The 16,778-nt window shown below is 46.1% G+C and overlaps 1 protein-coding gene across 1 annotated transcript; it reads left to right on the forward strand.

Moving 5' to 3' along the window:
* The first annotated feature begins 11,109 nt into the window (after nt 1-11,109).
* LOC140204974 (uncharacterized) lies at nt 11,110-15,563 on the forward strand. Its single transcript, XM_072272015.1, has one exon. It carries the CDS (start codon nt 13,042-13,044, stop codon nt 14,146-14,148), a length of 1,107 nt encoding a protein of 368 aa, XP_072128116.1. The 5' UTR covers nt 11,110-13,041; the 3' UTR covers nt 14,149-15,563.
* The last annotated feature ends 1,215 nt before the right edge of the window (nt 15,564-16,778 follow it).

Raw genomic sequence — 16,778 nt, forward strand, 5'->3', positions numbered from 1 at the left:
CCTCAAATTTAATTGGGTTTGGTTGTGTGACTGTGTTAGGATTAAGATTATTCTATGCTTTAATTGTGCGGGGGACAAATGAATTGCTGTACACATCTGACTTGGTAGTTAGTATTTCAAATTGAGTTGAGTGTCCTTGTCTGCTCTTTTTGGGACAGATACACAGATGGTGTGGGTACAGAGGGCGATGGTCCCATGCAGGTCGATGGGGGTAGGTAGTTTAAATGACGACATGGACTAGATGGGCTGAAGGGCCTGTTTCTGTGTTCTACCTCTATGACTATAATTTTTGCTGCCTTAGCTCAGTTAAGTTTCTGTAGCTTTTTGATGCAGGAAGAATCTTACAGATGGGGTGGGAAGGTGGAGGGTGTGGGGTTGTGGTGAAGGGCTGGTGAGGGGACAGACTGGAGGAGGGGTATCGCTGCCAACACACCTGACCCCGACAAACTGAAGAAGCGTCACCTCCTGCCCTAGGGCGCCGCCTCGTGGTCACCATCACTCCGGCAACCACCAGCGACCAATCCAACGTTACTTACCTGTCCAGTCAGCAACACCTGGCACTCCCACCAGTCCATCCAATCAGAGAGCACGGACGATCGGAAACACAAGAGATTCTGTAGCTGTTGGTACTCCAAAGCAATGCACACGAATGTTGGAGGAACTCAGCAGGTGAGGCAGCATTTCGGGCTGAGACCATTCATCAGGACTGGAAAGGAAGGGGGAAGGTGCCAGAATAAAAAGGTAGGGGGAGGGGGAGGGATAGGAGGCTGAGCTAGGAGGTGATAGGTGAACCCAGGTGAGAAGGAAAAGTAAAGGGCTGAAGAGGAAGGAATCTGATAGGAGGGGAGAGTGGACCATGGAAGAAAGGGAAGGAGGAGGTGACCCATGGGGAGGGGTGAGGCAGGTGAGGAGGGGTAAGAGGCCAAAGTGTGAAATAGAAGAAGAGGGAAGGGGAGAAATAAATTACTGGAAGGAGAAATTGATGTTCATGCCATCAGGCTGGAGGTTACCTTGACAGAATATGAGGTGTTGCTCCTCCACCCTGAGGATGGCCTGATAATGGCAATGGACTGACATGTTAGAATGGGAATGAAGATAGGAATTTAAATGGCTGGCAACCAGAAAATTCTGCTTTTGGCAGGTGGAGCTGAGGTGTTCAACGAAATGGTCCCCCAATTTATGTTGGGTCTCACCAGTACTGTACAGAGGAAGCCACTTTGGGAGCTCTGGACACAATAGATGACCCTCTAAGAGATTCACCAGTGAAGTATTGCGTCACCTGGAAGGGCTGTTTCGGGCCCTGAATAGAGGTAAGTGGGCAGGTGTAGCATTTCTGTCACTTGCAGGGATATGTGCTAGGAGTGAGATTAGTGGAGATGGACGAAATGACAAGTGGATCATGAAGGAAGTGATCCCTGCTGAAGACAGGGAGATGGGGGAAGGTAAAGATATGTTTGGTGATAGGATTCTGTTGAAGATGGTGGAAGTTCCAGAGAATCTTGTTCGATGAGCAGGCTCATGGGATGGTAGGTGAGGACAAGAAGAACTCTATCCCAGTTAAAGTGGCAGGGAGAGAGATGTCCAGGAAATGGAGGAGATGTTGCTGAGGGCCAAATGAATGGTAGAGGACGAGAAACCTCATTCTTTGAGGAAAAAAGAGCATATTTGTGATGTTCTAGATAGGAAAGGCACATTCTAAGAACAGATGTAGAGAAGATCAAGGAATTGAGAAAAGGGAATTGCATTTTTTACAGAAGACCAGATTGGAAGGGATAAAGTCAAGATGGCTGTAGGAATTGGTAGGTTTATAAAAGATGTCCGTGAACAGTTTGTCTCCAGAGACAGAGATGGAGAGATCAGGAAAGGGCATAGAGGTGTCAGAATTGGACCTCCCACTTTGGTACAATGGTTCTCTCAGGTGATGTTATGTCTTAGTTCGGAGAAAATTAGAAGTCAAACTTTTGATCCTCGATTTGACTTTGAGAAAAGGTGGGGTTCTTTTGCCCGCTGCTATCATTTGATTTGAGTTAATTAAGATGGTCCCCTTCTGATTCTTGTGTAATTGGATTTGGTTGGCAGATTGATGTTTTTTCTTTTATGGCGTATAGCTCTGGGGTTGTGCTCCCAATGGGTCTTTTTTCTTGTTTTTTTTCGGTTAGTAAGTTTTTTTTTGTTTTAGTTAGTAGGGGTTCTTTTTTCCTTCTTTCTTTTTCCAAAAAAAATAGTTTTAACGTTTTGTTTTTTCTTATTATTACCGGTATACTGTTTAGGCTGGTTAATCAGTTATTTGATAGTTTAACTCTTATTGTACATACTCATATGTTGATTTGACTACTTTAATGTATTTTTTGTTGATTTTCAATAATATGTAACGCTCAGCTATATTGCCTCGTATTTATCTCGGGGAAATCCCGTCCGCCACCCACCTGGTCTCTGGGTTACGTCAGCTGCTGTACAACTGCACACAATGTACGTTTTACCAATTACACTTTATAGATATTACTAAGTCTATGAGATTAATAGAAGTTCAATACAAAAAAGGAACGGAAAAGGTGCCAGACTTATCAAAGTTCTTTGTGCACACGTTGGAGCTCGGGGACCTCTTCGGGACCTCTCTGACCCCGTCGACTCGCAGCTCGGGACCACCCGGAGTGATCAGCCTGAGCTTTCCCCGCACGTCCGTCGTCCTCACGGTCTCTCCTCCAACTCCCCGCCAAAACCCCCTGGTTCCCAGTCATATGAGACAGCATATCACCCCAAAACAGAATAACATGGACACCCATTGGTTCATAGTACATCTGTTATCTGTTATAACCCAAGCAAAGTGCTAGCTGGAGACTTTCTCAGCATTTAACATAACAAAGAAGCTATTTTAATTACTATACACAGTACATAAAAGAAGAAACCCCTTACAAATAATTAATAAAAGGATTTAAAAATAAATAAGTAGAATTGGACCAAGTGAATTTAAGGGCAGGAAGGCAAAGTTGGTGAAATTGACGAGCTCAGCATGGGTACATGAAGCAACACCAATGCAGCCCTGAATAAAGTGGAGGAAGAGTTGGAGAGTATTACCCAGGGGAGCCTTGGGACATGGACTGGTCTACATAACGAATGAGAAAGGCAGGTATAACTGGGGCTGAAGTCAGGAGGAAGTGCAAGGAGCTGAAGGAGAAACTGTTGAGGATGAGGACCAATTCTGCCAGACAGAAGAGGGTGGTGGTGGAGGGAAACTGCTTGGTTCTTTTTTTGAGAAAGAAGTGGAGGACTTTAAGACCTTGTTGATGGGGGAGAGAAGTGTATAGGGTCTGGACATCCATGGTGAAAATGAAGTGATTAGGGCCAGAGAATTGAAAATTGTTGAGATTGAGAGCATGTGAAGCATCACGGCTGTAGGTGGGAAGGGACTGAGGCAAGTGGGGTAGAATAGAGGACACACATTCAGTGAGGCAGGAGGAGGTAGAAATGTGTAGTGCTGGGAAAGGGATCTAGGAGTTTGGTTGCTGTAGATGTAGGTTCTCAGTGGATGAACAGGCAATCAGAATGTGAGACTATAACGGTGTCTGTTTGGGGCTCCACACCTAACGCAGCCAATTCTAGACTGCAACCTCATCGGGTGACCAATCAGGCATGAGCTAACGTTCGCTGCCATGTGTCTCCCACTGGGAGAGTCAGATCCAGGGGCAGGTGGGGAATGAGGGGTAGGGGCTGAGACAGGTGGAGGAGGGAAGGTGGATGCAAGGGAAGAGGGTGAGGGAAGGAAGGGAAGGGATGTGGGGGAGAAGGAGCTGGCGGGAATAGAGGATGGATAGGCTGAGGTTATGGGCAGAGGGTTACCATCAAGGTCGCTATGCAAAGGTGTGCTGCTGTGGGTCAGTTTCTGCCTTCAGTCTTTCCTTCTCACCCCGCCCACCATAAACCAGGTTCTCAGGGGAGGAGGGGTGGGGAGGAAAGTTATAGTGATGCAGATTACAGGACAGTGGAAGGGAGAGACATAGGGACCTGAGCACGGAGCCTCACAGACCCTGCCCTGTCCAACGTTTGTCCTCTGTCACTGGACCTCACTCTACACCATAGTCAACTTCCCCGACAACCTGCATCCTATCCCTGGGCTGGGCATTCCATCCCTCCTAACCCCCACTACCCCCCCCCCCACATCTCCCTCCCTGCCTCTCCCATAAACTCCCTTCCTGCCTTATCACCCCTACCCAAACAATTCCTCCCTCATTTCCGCCAACCTCCCTCCCACTCCTCACCCAGACCCTACCCTTTGCCACTGCTCACCCATCAGCTCTGTCTTTTTCCTTCTCCCCTAACCCCAATACCCTCAACTGCTAACCCCCCCACCACTTCAACCATTCAGCCTACTTCTTCCCCCTTCCCTACTTTACCCACTCACCCATCCTGTTCCTTGCCTCCAGCCTCTCACTCCCCACACTCCACCCTTCCCCACTATCCTTAAGCCCTCACTCACTCCCTCATACTCTTCCTACTCTCATATCCCTTTCTGCCTCACCCTACCCTACCCTTCCCCCTCCCCTTTACTCTCCGCCTTCCTTCCCCCTTCTCTCTTCCCTCCCCCACCTGCAGCCCTTCCTCCCATCCTCCCCGGTCCCCCACCCTCTCCCCAGACTTGGCCAAGATTGGAACTGTCGACAGACACAGAGGAAGATCAGACCAATCCGCCCAGACACGGTGTCATTCGAGGCAGAGATCCAGTGATCAAAGTGTCACCGGGACTGATGTGTCTGCTCAGTGCTAGTGAGGAGAGGACGCATCCAGGCCAGGCTGCTACCCAAGCGAGCTGGGTCAGCCTCCGCAACATCCATGTGCAAACAGGAGGCTGTCCCCCACTCTGCAGCAATATAATCCCATTCTCCTTACGTAACTATGGGAAAGGTCAGTTCACCACCAACGCACGCATCTTTGGGATGTGGGAGGAAACAAGTGCCCGGGGAAACCAGCTGGCAACGTGAGAAGAGCGTTGTGTGAAATCAGTTTGGTAAGTGGGACAGAGAAGACTCACAACTATGTGGCTAAGTACAGATCCAACACCATATACTGCACAAGTTTGCTGATGACACCACTACTGTGGACTGTATCAGAGGGGGTGGTGAATCTGCATACAGGGGAGAGGCACAGAGGCTGGCACCAACACCTGTTTGCCCTCAGTTGGGCAATGGTTCATGGTGTTCAGCATGGAGACAGTTGTGGCATCATCCAGTACATTCCTTAAATCCCTTTCAGTTGGTTTCATTGCAGTAGATGTGTTAACAATTGGTGAATGGATCTCCAATCAAGTTGTAGTTGTCTCAGCCAATCATGTCTCCACAATGCTGGTCCTCCTGTTTTTACCACATGCAAGATCAAGTGGTTGTTGTATTTCACTGTCACGAATGTCATTCCCACGGGAGTCATCTTTCTTCCAATATAAGCTCTTAGCTGGATATCCGTAAGCTTTGGTTTAGTATCTTTGAAATGGCATTCAAACTCATTTTGTGGAATGACTGAAACAGGTGGAACAGGTAATTAATTTGCTGTTCATTTCTGGCATAAGCCATATTTCTTGTCTATTATTAATTCACACAATGTAAATTTCAAGGCTACATAGTTCCATGTGACGCTCGTCATCAGATTTATCAACAGCGTGCAGATTAGTGCTCTCTTCGAAACTGCAACTTGACTTTTTATCCTTTTCTCTTCTCTGTCCTTATTTTTGTCTACCCGATATGCTCTTTGTGTGTGTCCTTGTTTGTTGCATTTTCTGCAAGTTCCTTTAAATCTACATTAATTTGGTGTATGCGAGCCCCTACCACAATGGTAACACAATTTGTTCATCCAGGCAGGTTTAAGTTTAGATGATAATTTTGTTCATGGTCACTTTCATTCCTGACTGCAACTCACTTGCGTGTTTGTCTGTGGTTTCAATTGAAACAACGATTTCCGCTGCTCACTTAAATGTAAGCTGTGCTTCAGTTAGGAGCTGTTTTTGAATGCTTTCTTGTAAAATTCCACAAACTAAATGAACTCTTAGTGTATCATTAAGACCATTACCAAACTTACATATAACCCATAATTAATAATTTAAGTAAACAAAAATGCTTAATCAAACAACATAGATTAAAAAATTACACAAATATAATTAAAATATTAAAACACAATCTCTCTCTCATTCTCTCGCAGGAATCCCATAGACCGGAAATTCAAATGAAACAAATAATTTATTACTGAAATTACCAGCTAAGCTAACAAGAATTTATGCAAACTTGATGAATTGAAATCAGGATACACAGAAGAACTTGATTGGAGTTTCACCAGACAAGGATTCATAATGACAAAGCAAAGAGAAGTTGGCATACCCACCCTGAAGTACACCTTGGAGCACGTAGAAATTCAGGACCAATCAGACAGCCCCAGTGTCAAGACGCAGCAATAACCCACAAAAACAATTACAATGCAAGACATTGAAAACCCCTTTCTAACTCAATAACCCCAAATTGAATGAAAGTGATGAATACAAAGAGAGTTTAACAATCCACGTAATCCCAAATGAGGCACCTGCAACACAAAATGAAATCCCAGAGCTGGTGATGATTTCAATCACATAGCATCTACAGTGCCAGGAAGTGAGTGTATGTCTGATGGCCACTTTGCAGTAAGGATTTGGAGCCTTTGGATAGGGTGCAGATGAAGTTGTCCAGGATGCCGACTGGTTTGTAATGTATTAGCCATCCATCGTGCTTGGACAAATAAGATATGTTTCCTCTGGAGCATCAGAGGCTGACAGGTGAACTACTAGAAATATAGAAGATTATGGGAGGTTTTGGTAGGGGAGTAGCTTTGTACCCAGTGTAGTAATGTTCAAATTAAAGTGTATATATTTACTGCCAGAGTTGGTAAAGTTTAAAGGCGATGTGTAGTGTCAAATTTTATTTACACAGAGTCTGATAGTTACCTGCAGTGGGCTTCTAAGTGAATTGGTGGAAATAGGATCAGCAGTGTTTCAGAGGCACTTAGACAGCGGGTATTGGATGAATATAGCCCATTGCTGGCCAGAAAGAACTACAGCCTACAAATCAGTGTATTCAAATGAATCAAGGACAGTGGAAGTAGCCAATCCAATTGTCTTTGTTTCCCCCAAATTTGTGAACTCTGAATTGATTCTTGCTTTAGGATAATCCAATCAGAGCAATGGAATGTGGACACAAGGAGCTTCAGCTAATGACTGGCTAAACCGGAGAGCATTCTCAGATGAGTAGCCATTTATTATGTAAAGTGACAGTCTTACAGGAGAAGCAACCTGTAATCTCGTTAGATTGAATGTCTGGGTCACCTAATTTAACTAGTTTGACCCACTCAGAGTTGAAAGGCACAAAGGCACGAGGCTGGGGGGCAAAAAACATAGAACAATGTGGATTGTAGCCCTGGACCAGAGCCAGTAAGCAGGTGACCTTGAGCCAATGGGATGGAGATCCAACAGCTCAACTGTAGGAGGCAGGAGCTCCACATAAGTAACAGCACCCAGAGGGCAACCATCACACAGACACGTGGAGACTGGGACCATGTGGAATGCCTGGCCAGCATGGACTCCTTTCCTGCGAAATACCTTTTCTCTTCATTGACTGTGCATGGTGGGTCAGGGAATTTTATTGGGTGTGTACATGGTTAGTTTGTGAACCCACTTACATTTTAGTTGAGACAATAAAGCTTACTTGTCATTAAATGCAGATTCTCGGTCTCTCTCAGATCATTATTACTAAGGGGTAGATCCTTATAACACCATGCACAGGCAGATGGAATTGGCTTAGATTGACAATATGCTCAGCACAACATGGTGGACCCAATGTTCCTGCTGCTGTATTGTTCCTTGTCCTTTCAGAGAGTTGGAATCATTTTATTTGATCTGTTTATCCCGTCAATCCTTCCACTGACAGCTCCGGTAACTCTGATGTGGACACAGGAAGATGCAAGCAGTTTAAACCAACAAGGAGGATTGCAGTCACAGTCCTGCTCCTTCCCTACTGATGGAGAGAGGCAAACTGAGCCATCACAGATTGATGAAGAGCAGAAATGATCCATTCTGATACAGAGAATTTGATGTTGTGTCCTGATGCCTGAACTATGTCCAGTTAGAAGATGAAGTGTTCTTCCTCCAAATTGTGTTGGACCTCGCTGTAAAAGTGTGATATCAGAGGTCGCCATAAAAACAAAAATTATCTTGATGAGATGTTGTCTTTCATGCATCGATGTCCTTTGCACACTTTCTATAGGACAGATAAAGCAAAGGATTTTGTGTATAGGTATCTGAAACACAACGGCATGTCATTTCTGCTATGTCAGTTCACCAGCACTTGAATGCCACTGATCCATGAATGTGGAGGAGGAGATCCTTGAGAAGACGTCACACCAGTCGCAGCAAAGAGAACCAGAATACGTGTGCACTTCAGTGATCTGACCTGATAAATTGCTGTAGAGTTGGTAACAGTGAGATGTCATTCACTAGCTCTCATTTTGTATGGGATTCACTAGGCTACTGCACCTGTAGAAACACCAGAGAGTTCACACTGGGGAGAGGCCATTCATCTATTCCAAGTGTGGGAAGGGATTCATTCAGTTACTCGAGTGAAAGAAACACCAGCCAGATCATGCAGGGGAGTAGCTATACACCCGTTCCGAATCTGGGAAGGGATTCATTCAGTAATACCACCTTGTGATGCTTCAGGGACTTTGAAATAATTGAGGCCACATTTCTGTTCTGAGTCAGCAAAAAGATTTACACAATGATCTCACCAGCAACTTCAAATCGGGGAGGAAGTTCAAATAAGGTGTATGTTAACATTTGTGACCGTCACAGTGACTGAATCCAGTAGCAAGTTCCTGACCGGTTGTCGATGGCAGATTCTGCAGTTCTTGAGGCTGCTCATCACACCCAGTACTGAACCCTGGTCACTGACCATTGGAGGGGTTTTTTCCGTTGCTGTCAGCCTTAAATTAACCTGGTGTTTAATATTGTGGACCAGTTCTGTTTCAAATCCTGTCTCTTAGGTGCTTCCTGTCTGTCATACACCCGATGTACAGTAGAGAGGCCAGTCAGTCCAGCTTGTCACTGTTTCTGTTTCTGTTCCATATTCCCTTTAAAAATCTATTCCTGCTGTTCATGTCATGGTCCGGTCCGTGAAGTCCGTATTCCGGTTCAGGGTACGGTCCATCGACCCTTCCACCAGGTTTTCCTGTCTACCCTGTTTCTGTTCTTGTTGAGCTCTAATTGAGGCAGCTGATGCTCATTGGGGCTGGCTGCATAAATACCTCCAGAGACCAGGGCGTGGCTGCTGGATTGTTCTCGTCCTTACTCCTTGTATCCCTTCCTCTGCCTTCTGTTTCCTCACCTGAAGCCTTGCCTGGTCTTGCTGGTAACTCTCGCCTTGCCTTCAGCCTGGTCCTGGACCCACACCGTACCTAGCTCCATTCCTGTCCCTTGCTTCCGCCGGGTAAGTCAGGCTGTCTTGCCATTACCCTGCAGCTGGTTCTGTCCCTTCCTGTCCCTCGCTTCAGTTGGGTAAGCCAGGCCATCTTGCCGTTACCTGCGGTTGGTTCTGACCCTTCCTGTCCCTTGCCTCCATCGCGTGGTGATCCGCGCCCTGCCCAGGAGTATCACGCCCTGCCCAGGAGTACTGGGCCCTGCCCAGGAGGAGCCTCCTGCCTCCTGCCAAGCCTCGCCTCAAGTCTATAGCCTCTAGCCTCCTGCCAAACCTCGCCTCAAGTCTCTGGCCTCTAGCCTCAAGCCTGAAGACTCCAGCCTCCTGCCTCCTGCCAAGCCTCACCTTGAGTCTTTAGCCTCTAGCCTCAAGCCTTTAGACTCCAGCCTCATCCTGCCTGCCAGCCAAGCCTCGTCCTTGCCTAGTTTTGGGGTCCGAGCCAGAGGCAAGACCTAGGTATTGGGTCCTTCTCCAGTCTTTGGCTCAGTGTCCAAGCCTGGGCTCCTAGCTCTCTTGTCCAGTCCTGTTCCGAGTTCCCGGTTTTGGTGTCCATGACCTTGCTGTCACCCTGTATCCTAGTCCTGTCCCTAGTACTTCAGTGTCTGTGTCTTGCACCCTTGTTCCCAATGACCCCCCCCATTATGACAGTTCACCTCTCACCTCTGTGATGACGGGTCACTACTGGTCATTAACTCTGTGGGTGAAGAGGTTTCCCTTGAATTTCCTGCATGTTTTTCACCAGAATGAATCAGATGATGAGCTCACTGGGGTTTTGACCCATACATTCAGGGCTCTCAGCCAAAGAAGAATATCATGGGTGGTTAAGCTCCTTTTCCCCTGCTTTTTTCAACATTGTGGGTCATTTTTACTGATTTCAAAGGGCTGTGCTTCACATGGCTGGGTTGTTTAAATATAGTACTCTCCACTAAATTATGAGACCAGAATGGTAGGTAAATCTTCGATGCAGCAGGGTCAGAAACCAAAGAAGAGCCAGCATAAGTCAGGGCTTAGGAGCTCCAGAACAGGGTGGGGGCTAGAGTTTACAGGAAGGAGGAGGAGGGAATCAGACCAGGAGGATGTGGCTACAAATAAAAGATCAACAACATTTGAAAACTGATTGACTGAAAAAAAATGTTTATTCTTCAAATGCTGGAGGAATTCAGCTGGTCGGGCAGCATCTATAGAGAGGAATAAACTGTCGACATTTTGGGCCAAATCCTTTTTCTATTTATTCCTCAGCTTAGGTTGCTGCCTGACCTGCTGAGTTCCTCCAGCACTTCGTGTGTGTTGCTCTGTATTTGCAATATCTGTAGAGTCTGTTGTGTTTTATATCTGTATTTGTAAGTCTGAGGGATTTTGACAGTTGATACCCGAAATGCCTGTTGATGTTGAGTTTATTGTATGTAGGAGCTTGTTGAGTTAAAGTAGCTGCTCAATTTTCTTCATAAACACATTAACTGTTTTTGAGGCATAGTATGGGAACCGGTATTTGCCGACACTGTTAATGGCATCCTGTTTACCCAGAAACCTCTGACCCTTAGAACTCGCCGTCAGTGACCCAGCGATCAAATGCGCAGGCGTCAAGGTCGGGGCTGTTCCGGAATATCGCGCATGCGCTCCGTGGACAAAAGGCTCTGGGGCATCGGCTGCAGGTAGGAGTGAGGTTCCCGTGGAGATGCGTCGGTACCGGTGTTCGCACCGCGACTGAGGGATAATTGTTGCCAGCCTCGGACATACCGTGCACCGCAAACCCATGATATTCCCGGTCCTTTCCCCCTCTCAGCCCCACGTCCCGTACCCGGACGCCGGGGAGATTTCTGCTGATGAGCGAAGCTGCTGGCGCCATTTTGCAGCGCATCGCTGGGACTGTGACGGATAGATGGGTCTCTGCTTCGTGGGTGTTTCTGGGTAAAGAGGCAGCCATAGATGACACTGCCACTGCTTTCCCGCCAGTCCGTAGTTTAGAAGCACAAGAGGATGGAACTCTCAGCCACTGCCGAGCTCCACCTCTCTAAATCGAAGTATTAGGAACTCAGAACAACAATATAGTCCCGAGTTATTCTCGGATGAAGAGTCTACCTTTCAGTCAATGAAAATGTCAATGCGAAAAATAACCCCTTCATGAAAATGCATACGAAAAAAGAACAAATAATTGAGTTCTTGAAAACCTCACCTTTGTTCTACCTGTGAGAACTTTCTACCTGTGAGAACTTTCTACCTGTGAGAACTTTCTACCTGTGAGAACTTTCTACCTGTGAGAACTTTCTACCTGTGAGACTTTTCTACCTGTGAGAATATGTCTTCTGCCGTTCTCTCTGGGTAGATAAAGTTATCAAATTTCACGACACATGCTGGTGATAATAAACCTGATTCTGATGCTGATGAAAAATCCTTTGTCCTGGGTAACAAGTGGCCTGTGGCTTTCACATCACAAAAATGCCACAATCCAATGAGGAAGGCTACTGCCCTCCCCTTCATATTAATTGGCATTGCCATTGATGACTTTACCACCATCAATCACCTGGGGTGTGTCAGAATCATTGAAAGGTCTCCGGGATCAGCCATGTAAGATCATGAGCTCTTTGGAGCGCTGTAGGGCATGACCAGAACTTGAAATAATACTGATGGAGAGAGACAATCTGAGCTAATCACAGATTGATTGTGGGCAGAAATGGTCCATTATGATCCACACAGAAAAATAGAGAATTTGATGATCAGTCCAGATGCCTGATCCGGGCCGAGTTAGGGAAGGAGTCATTCTCCTGACTTGGGTTGAACCTCGCTGTAACAGTGTGATGGCAGAGCTCATCATCGAGACAACAATGATCTCATCTGAAATGCTGTCCTTCACCCATCGATGTCTTTTGTAAATCTTTTTACAGGTTAGAACCGGCAAAGAATTTGTGCACGGGAATCTCACGCACAACAACAGATATTTCCCTTGTAACACCGATATATCTGTTGTTGATCCTTGGAGATGAGGATGTAAACGTGCTTTGACTCTGAAATGAAGTTTTCTGTTGTAATTCAGTGAAATCTACAAGAACCAGGTGCTGAGAGCACACCAGCAGAGATCAGGTCTTCAACTGCATCAGTTGTGTGAGGGATTCACTACGTGTGACATCTGACTTTATGAATTGATCGCAGGGAGATATCATTCTCCTTTTCTCAGTGTGGGGAGCAATTCTCACTCAGCCGACCCACAGATACACCAGTGAATTCACAATGGGGAGAGGCCATTCACCTGCGCTGTGCTTGGGAGGGATCTAATCAGTCATCCAGCCTGAAGATACATCAGCACATTCATACCGTAGTGAGATGGTTCACCTCTTCTGTCTGTGGTAAACAATTCATTCTGTCATATAAGCTGAAGATCCTTCAGGATATTCACAGCTTTGACCTGCAGGCCGTTCACCTGCTCCATCTGTGGGAGAGGTTTGCTCGGTCATCTGAACTGCTGACACACAAGTGAGTCCAAACTCAAAAGAAGCTGTATATATGCTCTGAATATGTGAAGGGATTCCCTCAGTCATTCCATCTACAGAAACACCAGTCAGTTCGTATTATGGAGATGCAGTTTTCCTGCTCCGAGTGTGGGAAGGGATTCACTCAGTTGTCTCAACTGAGAGTACACCAGCAAGTTCACACTGGGGAGAGACCATTCAACTGCTCAGACTGTGGAAAGGGATTCTCTCGGTCATCTCACCTCCTGGCACACCAGTCAATTCACACTGGGGAGAGGCCGTTCACCTGCTCTCAATGTGGGAAGGGATTCAGTCGATCATCTCACCTACTGGCACACCAGTCAGTTCACACTGGAGAGAGGCCGTTCATCTGCTGTGAATGTGGGAAAGGATTCACTCAGTTATCCCACCTGAAGACACACCAGCGAGTTCACACTGGGGAAACGCCTTTCACTTGTTCTGAATGTGGGAAGGGATTTACTCGGTCATACCACCTACAGACACACCAGCGAGTCCATACGGGAGAGAAGCCATTCATCTGTTCCGTGTGTGGGAAGGGATTCAGTCACTCATCTCACCTACAGACACACCAGTCAGTTCACACTGGGGAGAGGCCGTTCATCTGCTCAGACTGTGGGAAGGGATTTCCTCGGTCATTTCAACTGAAGGTACACCAGCGAGTTCACACTGGGGAGAGGCCGTTCACCTGCTCAGACTGTGGGAAGGGATTCTCTCGGTCATCTCATCTACTGGCACACCAGTCAATTCACACTGGGGAGAAACTGTTCACGTGTTTAGACTGTGGGAAGGGATTCAGTCAGACATCTCAACTGAAGCTACATCAGCGAGTTCACACTGGGGAGAGGCCATTCACCTGCTCTGAATGTGGGAAGGGATTCACTCAGTCATCCCACCTTGTGGCTCACTACCGAGTGCACACTGGGGAGAGACCTTTCACCTGCTCTGAATGTGGGAAGGGATTCACTCAGTCATCCACCCTCGAGGTGCACTACCGAGTTCACACTGGTGAAAGGCCGTTCACCTGCTCTGAATGTGGGAAGGGATTCTCTCAGTCATCTACCCTTGTGGCACACTACCGACTTCACACTGGGGAGAGACCGTTCACCTGCTCTGAATGTGGGAAGAGATTCACTCAGTCATGCAACCTTGTGGCGCACTACCGAGTTCACACTGGGGAAAAAGTTTAACTAAGCTGCATGCTGGATATGTTCACCTTGAATGGGACTACAGTTTAATCTGGATCTGAGACAAGTACAGCAGTTCTATTTCAAACTCTTGTCTCAGGTACCTAGTGATCACCCTCTGTAGAGTAAGGAGTCAACTCTGCCAGTGTTTCTATTCCATGACAGTCATTTTAAATCCATCCCTGCTGTACACCTCTTGTTCTCCCTGTGATGATGGGTTCCAAACAGTCACCACTCTGTGGGTGAAGGAGTTTCCCTTGAAATTCCTGCAAAATTTCCTGCTGACCGAAGAAGACAAGCTGACTGCAGTTGTGTCTGATGTGTTCTTCGTCTTTCAAATCTCTGGGCTGCGGGAGAATGACATTGGTAGTTAACCTCCTCATTCCCTGCTTATTTCAATGTTATGGGTTATTTTCACTGCTCTAGAGCTGTGTCTCACACAGCTGGGTTGTTAGAATACAGTACTGTCCTCTAAATTCTGAAAGCAGAATGCAGAACCATATGTTGGATGTTCAGCGGAGCAGCATCAGAAACCAGAGGCAGGTCAGCACGGGGCAGGGATTGGGGCTCTGGACAGTGGTAGAGGTAGGAGCATGTGATGAGGAGCTGTGGTGGGGGGGGGGGGAATGTGACAGTGATTGAGTAGCAACATTTGGAAGCTGATTGGCAGAAAAAATTATGTTGACTTTGACTGCTGAGCCACATACAATTCCTGCTGACATCGAGTATATTGCCTGAGATCTTGCTGTGTTAAACTGGCTACTAAGTGCTCTCTTCATATTGATTGAGTTGGTGCCATTTGGTAGAGAGAAAGTAATGCTTGTAAACACTTTCAATGGCACCATTCTTACCCAGAAACCTCTGAGCTTCAGAATATGCTATCACTGTGAATTGAGCACACAGGTGCTGAGAGTCTGTTGGATCCAACTATCTAATTTTAATTGTCATTTTCTTTGCAGTTTAACAATTAATTATCTGCTTATATTTTAAGCTGCCTTTATATGCACAACAGTTTAATATGCCTCTCCTGGCTACACAAAGTATAGTTCTGAAGCTTCTTTATACTTTATTGAGTAAGTGTTTCCTTGTTGGTTAATTTTTACTGCGGTATTAACTAAGTGATTTCTAACTGGTTTATTATTATCTATAGATTTAAATGGAGTTTTCCTTACCTCTGGGTGTAAAAGTAGCTGTTTTATGCTAGACACCATCTTTAGTTTCTCTCTGTTCTTCAAGCAGTGGACCACTGTCACTGTTCTGTTCCTGTTTTATCAATTTTGAATAAAACAATTGTGAAGCAATTGATTTTATGATTCATGCCTGACTTTTAAAAGAACCTTGGATGTAAACACCACTATCTGTCAGGTGTCAGAGACTATGAACTCAGTATTCCAGGATACTCGATGCTCAGCAGAAGAGAGGAGGAGGAGGAGGAGAAAAGGGATTGAACAACACGAGGAAAAACTAAAGCAAACATCACATGATCTCAATGATCTGCAGCCGAAGGTTTGGAGACAAAGTGGAGACATTAGTTGAAGTTTGTCAAAAATCATTCTGTTCCAGGAAGATCTCAGTGGAGTGGAAAACCTCAAATATGACTGTATTGTTGAAGAAGGGTGGAGGAAAAAAAGAAGGTAGCTGTAGTACTGTTAACTTCCTTCTGTTGTTGGCAAAATGCTGGAATCTAATATATGAAATCATTTAGAAAACTAACATCATCAAATGGGGTCTACGTGTTTTAAAGTCGAATTCACACAGCAGGAAAACAAGCTCTTCAGCTCAAATGGTCTACAGTGACTAAGGCTCCCGTCAGCTTGTCCTATTTCCCAGCATATGGCCTATATCCTTCAAAACCTTTCCTTTCCATCTATCTGTCCAAGTACATTCTTAATGTTAATATATCTGTCTCAGCCAATTCTACTGGCAGATCATTCCATACACTGACCACCCTCTGGGTGGAAAAGTTGCCCTTCAGGTTCCTATTAAATCTCTCCCCTCTCATCAGAAACTGATGCCCTCCAGTTCTTCATTTCCCAACCCTGGCATAAAGGCTGTGCTCTTGGACCCCATCTCAGCCCCTCATAATTTTGTACATCTCTATAATATCACCATGCATTCTCTGACATTCCCAGGAAAATTGTCGAACCTGCTGAGCCTGTCTCCATAAATTACTCCTTCAGGACACGTCAACATCCTCAAAAGCAACACACACAAAATGCTGGGAAATTCATCAGCTCACACAACGTCTATAGAAATGAATAAGCAGTTGACATTTTGGGCCAAAACCCTTCAGATCTGAAAAGGAAGCAGGAAGATGCCAGAATAAAAAGGTGGAAGGAGGGGAAGAAGGTTGGCTGGAAGGTGATGGGTAAAACCTGGTGGGTGGGAAAGGTAAAGGGATGGAGAAGAAGGCTCCTGATAGGAGAGGAGAGAGGACTATAGAGGAAAGAGAAGGAGGAGGGGATCCAGAGGGAAGTGATAGGAGAGAGGAGGTAAAAGGCCAGAGTGGGGATTAGAGGAAGAGGGGAGGGGTAGGGATAAATATTTTTAGTGGAAGGAGAAATTGATGTTCATGCCATCAGGTTGGAGGCTACCCAGATGGAATATGAGATGTTGCTCCTCCACCCCAAGGG

This window comes from Mobula birostris, chromosome 11 (assembly GCF_030028105.1).
Source record: "Mobula birostris isolate sMobBir1 chromosome 11, sMobBir1.hap1, whole genome shotgun sequence".
Classification (NCBI taxonomy): domain Eukaryota; kingdom Metazoa; phylum Chordata; class Chondrichthyes; order Myliobatiformes; family Myliobatidae; genus Mobula; species Mobula birostris.

Coding starts and splice junctions, on each gene's coding strand:
- LOC140204974 (XM_072272015.1), top strand. CDS start 13,042: ATGGAGATGCAGTTTTCCTGCTCCGAGTGTGGGAAGGGATTCACTCAG.